Source organism: Octodon degus, unplaced genomic scaffold (assembly GCF_000260255.1).
Source record: "Octodon degus isolate 3935 unplaced genomic scaffold, OctDeg1.0 scaffold00073, whole genome shotgun sequence".
NCBI lineage: Eukaryota > Metazoa > Chordata > Mammalia > Rodentia > Octodontidae > Octodon > Octodon degus.
In genome coordinates this window covers 1,277,410-1,282,493 of record NW_004524649.1, presented here as the reverse complement: position 1 = coordinate 1,282,493, position 5,084 = coordinate 1,277,410, and the positions used below count along the sequence as shown (strand labels likewise).

At 51.0% G+C, this 5,084-nt stretch overlaps 1 protein-coding gene across 1 annotated transcript in view; it reads right to left on the bottom strand.

Moving 5' to 3' along the window:
* Positions 1 to 5,084, bottom strand: part of Cacna1a (calcium voltage-gated channel subunit alpha1 A) — a 184,335-nt gene that overhangs the window by 31,103 nt on the left and 148,148 nt on the right. Inside the window, exon 31 of the mRNA XM_023720124.1 lies at positions 931 to 1,014. Coding sequence (XP_023575892.1) covers positions 931 to 1,014 — 84 coding nt within the window. The remainder of the gene's footprint in view (positions 1 to 930; positions 1,015 to 5,084) is intronic.

The following is a 5,084-nucleotide window of genomic DNA, read 5'->3' as shown; positions in this document are numbered from 1 at the left end:
ATTTATTTGTGTGTGTGTGTGTGTGTGTGTGTGTGTGTGTGTGTGTGTGTGTGTGTGTGGCCAGTTCAGCCCACAAGGGGCTGGCTGGCATGTGGTGCTGGGGGATTGAACCGTGGTCCCTATGCCTTGCTAAGCTTGTTCTAAGTAGGTGTTTTAGACCACTGAGCCATCTCACCAGCCCTAGCTGAGTTTTTCAAATTTTTTTTTGTCAGAGGGGAGTGGTTTTGGGGATTGAATCCAGGACCCTCACATTAAGTTATGTCCCCGGCCTTTTAAAACTTTTAAATTTTGAGACAGTGTCTTACTAAATTGCTAAGCTGTCTACAGGAGGTTCAAAACTTGAAATCCTTCTGCCTCAGGCTCCTAGAGCACTGGAATGATGGGCATGAGCCACTGGGCCAGGTGAAGGAACTCTCAGGCACTGCTTGGAGGCCCTCACCAGAAGCTAATCTATGTGACACCTTGGCACAGCACCTGGCAGGCAGTCCAGGGCACCACCCTCATCAGCTATTATTACTGTCAGAGCTATTAGGATGCCACTGTATCCAGCCTAGACCCTGGCCCTTCTGTCCCTGTGGGGGAACATGCTACCCTCCTTTCACCTGCTGAGGGTCCCCAAGCCTAGGCTTACTCACAAATGACCAAGGACAGAGTCTGGGAGAGGGACTCTGGGGCCTGAGTTTCAGGAAATGAGACAGGATGGGGTGAGACGCAGAGCTGCCCCTGGCCTTGCGAGGCCCTGGCACTAAACCCACAGCCCAGAGGCAGGAATGCCCACCGCCCCTAAGGGGCTGCCTGTGACCCCCCCTTTCTTCCCCACAGGATGTGGCTGTAGCTCTGGGGAACTGCTGCTTATCCCGCCCCTGCCCGGTACCTCACCCTATCCAGCCCACAGCCACCCTTCTGGACAGAAGCTGGTGGGAGACTCACCCCAAACTCCGTCACGAGGATGTCTGTGATGCTGCCCAGAACAGTCACAAAGTCGAAGATGTTCCAGGCATCACGGAAATAATTCTAGAACAGGGACCCACAAGACAGAGATGCCAACGGAGGGCTCTGTGCCACCCCCCCAGCTGGCAGGGGCACGTTAAGGGGGACCACTGTTTTCCACTCAAATGTATGAGCTGCTCTAGTTGGGGCTGCTTCAGTGCTGGGGATTGAACCCAGGATCTTTTTTTTTTTTTTTTTCAGAACCGGGGATTGAACTGAGGCTCTTGCGCTTGCCAGGCAAGTGCAACCTACACCCCCAGCTGTCTTCTCTTTTGGAGACAGGGTTTCACTTTGTAGTTCAGGCTGGCCTTGAACTCACTGTGTAGCCCAGACTGGCCTCAAACTCCCACTGATTCTCCTGCCTCAGCCTCCCAACAGGAGTCACCACACCCAGCTGCCCCAGCCCTTTTTATTTTGGGACAAAGTCTTATTAAATAGTTAAGTTGGCCAGACTGGGCTCAAACTTGGGATCCTCCCAGAGTGCTCAGTTACCGGGACATAGCACCAGGCCCTCTCAGCTTGTCTGTACAATTTGCTCCAAGTCTCCCTTCCTGGGACTCTCAGGCTTTTTCATAACCTGCCTGTCCCAGATGGGACTTCTGGTTCTGTCTCTGCATCGCTAGGGGGGTTTGTATCTCCAAGAGCTCCCGAAGCCAACAGAAAAGACTTCACTGGGGTTCTTACAAGGATTTCCTGGGGAAAGAGCTTTACCCATTTCCTGTGACCACCTGAGGTTTGGAGATGAAAGCTGCATACTGATCACAGTGTGCAGCCAGGATCTGAATCCAGGCTCTGCAGTCAGGACCTCACTGTCTGTCTGGAACATCTACCAAGTGGGCCAACCCTGGGTTCTAATCCCAGTTCTACCGCCAGAGCTGTGTGGCTATGGGTGAGTAGCTCAACCTCTGTGGGCCTCCATTTCCTGATCTGAAGGATACTACCAGGACAGTAGCCTGGGCTTGGGAACAGTGACCTTGAGCCTTCCAGCACACGTGAGCGGTGCTTCCTGCCCCCTTGCAGTTAGGTGGGGCCTTGTGGCTGCTGTCAGCAGAGGCAGTGTGGTCACTTCCTGGCTAGCAAGAGGCTCTCCACAGAGCTGGACCTGAGGATTAGGAGCTACTCCATGATCCTAAGGCCCTGGGAAACTGGGTAGAAAAATCTCCCCTTACCCCATGGAGTGTAAAAAGACCTCAATATAAAACAAAATCCTTTGCTTATGGAAGGCTCTAGATACAGGGCATGTTTGTTACTGCAGCTTAACTGGATCTTTCCTGATTGATACATCACTGGATTGAGTGTTGGTTGGATGCTGGTACTGCTGCACTGTGGCTGTTCAAATACTGAAATAGCCCATGCTGAATGGTAAACATCACAGTCCCTAGTTCCCTGAAGGCTCCCTGCTCCTTTCAATCCAGCACAGGAATGGTGATGCTTGCTCCTTTAGGAGGGAATGATGATGTTCTGACTGATGTGTCCTGTGTTCACTCCTAGCAGCACCTTGCCTGGAACTAAGAATCAGGGTCTAGCAGAGGATGGTCCCTCCTGGGCCCTCAATGGGCCCTCAGGAACCTCCCCAGAGCAGGTCAGGGCTGGGTCCTGGCTTTAGCGCTCAGCTCCTGCCCTGAGCATCGGACCCCGAGGCAGCTTCCTGCTTCCTGGGTGCAGCCCTGTCCGTGCTCCTCTCCTGTCCTTCGAGCTCTTTTTCCAGATCAACTTCTTGTACTTCATCTTTGTCTCAGGCTCTGCCTTTCAGGAACAGCCAATGAAACACTCTGTAGGTGTTTGTAGCTTTCCCGCTAGTGCCTGAATGCACATGGCGTTACTGTGGGCTTCTCTCGGAATGGACAGGGGAGGCTCAGAGCAGGCTCCTGTGGGATCAGCAGGGAGAGGGAACCAAGGCATCCAGCAGAAGAATCACCTCAGCAGAGGAAGAATGAAACACCTGCACACCAGCTCCCCTCTACCCTGGGCGCCAGGTGCAGCATCTCCCCACCCTGCACAAAGAGGGCAAGGAGCTGGTGGGGGCCACACAGCTAGAAAGGGGAGGAGGCAGAATCAGAACCCACGACTGGAACACAGGAAGCAGGTTCCTCTGCAGCCATGTTCTGGGCTGCATCCCACATACCACGGGCCATGGAAGCCAACCTTAACACCAGAATGCTGAGCCGATGTCCCTGTCCTGATGCAGGATGTCTCCTCTGACTGGTGGGCGCTAAGTGCCATGCGCAACAGGCTGTGGACACTTGGTATCCCCTGGACACCCTGATTAGAAACAGTGGCCACCCAGCAAAGTACATCAGAACTTCTGGAGGTCGGTCTGGGGCACCAGGCCATTTTTTTCTTTTTGCAGTACTGGGGATTGAACCCAGGGCCTTTGCCTGGAGCTACATCTCATTTTATCATTCTCATTCTTATTTTTAAATCTTGAGACAAGGTCTTGTTCAATCAGTAAGTAGTGCAGGATGGGCTTGAACTTAGGCTCCTCTTGCCTCAGCCTACCACAGTGCTTCTGATGGGTGATACGCCCTCCTCAGGGAAGCCATCACTTTAGAGGACAGAGGCAGGCAGGTGTTCTATCCTGTGACCCCAGGGACAGGCACACACTTCACACTGGGCTCCACCTTTGGTCCTTGGACACATACATACTCTTTAGTGCTCGCGGCGCCCTTCTGATGACGGCTGGGGGCAGAGCCTGTGTGTGATGCACACAGTGAAGCAGGTTTTTCCAGCACTCAAACTGACGTCCTCAGCCCCTCAGTACGCCACAGTGGACGCAACCTTCTGAAAGCCATACTCTTCAGAGAGGGACTGCCTCAAGCAGTTGTTAAGAAAGCCGACATCCTGGCTCTGGCTCCAGTTCCAGCTCAGCTATTCACTGAGGCCCGTCCCAAAGTCACTTAACAAGACCCTCCACACTATCATTTGGACCCTCCTTCTCTTCCAAAAGCTTGTATGATAAAGGCTTAGTTGCCAATCTGTGGAGCTACAAGGAGGTCATGGGACCTTTGAGAGGTGGGACAACATGAGGTTACCGCACAGCATAGCCTTGGAGGGGCCATTAGGACCCTAGGCCCCTGCTGTCTGTCTGCTTCTAGGCTGCTCAGAGGTGAACAAACATCCGCTGTCAAGGACTCCTGCCAGGACAGAACATGCCACAGGCCCTGAGCCAACTCAGTGTAGACTGGAACTGAGAACTTCCTTTAAGTTGATTATCTCAAGTATTTTGTCATAGCAATGGAAAGCTGACAGACACACTGCAAGTCACAGCCTATCAGCAGCAGCCTTTTCTTCTTTTCCTTTTTCTTCTCCTTTCTTTTCCTTTGATGATGCTAGAAGTTGAATGCAGGGCCTTTACACTGAGCTCCACTGGCAGCCCCTTTTTTATCTTCAGACAGGGCATTGCTAGGTCACTAAGTGGCACAGGTGGGCTCAAACTCATGATTCTACTGCCTCAGCCTCCCACAGTCCTGGGTTTACAGGTGTGCATCACCATGCCTGGCTCTTTTCTCTCCATCCTGCTTGCCCATTCCTTTCTTCTTTCCTTTCTCCCTTTTCCTCCTTTCTCTCTTCCCTTCCCTTCCCATCCCTCCCATTCTCCTTCCTTCCTTCCTTTTCTTCCTTTCTTCCTTTTTTACTGTTTTCATATTATGACCTCCCTTGGCCATCTTGAAAGACTTTCTCACATTGACATTGATAAATCCATAAAATAAAATAGTAAGAATCAGTTCTTACTGGTATACTTTTGCAAAAATAAAATTAAAAAATGATAATCTAGCACTTCATAAGCATACCAAATAATAAGTTCTAGGTGTAGGTTTAATGGCCACCAGCATTTTGAAACAATAGTAAGCATAAATGCGAATTGAAGGTATTTATAATACCAATCATGCACTATGAAAATATCTGATTTTTATACACAATGTGGACCATATTGATAATACTCATAGGTTTTGTCACCTACTGCTAAACTTTGGGTAAGTGTCTCCTAAAGGCCCATGTTGTTGGAGGCTTGGCTTCCACCCTATGGCCGTAAAGGGTGGTTAGTGTAATCTTTAAGAGACAGTGCCTAGTGGGAGGAAGTGAGGTCACAGGGG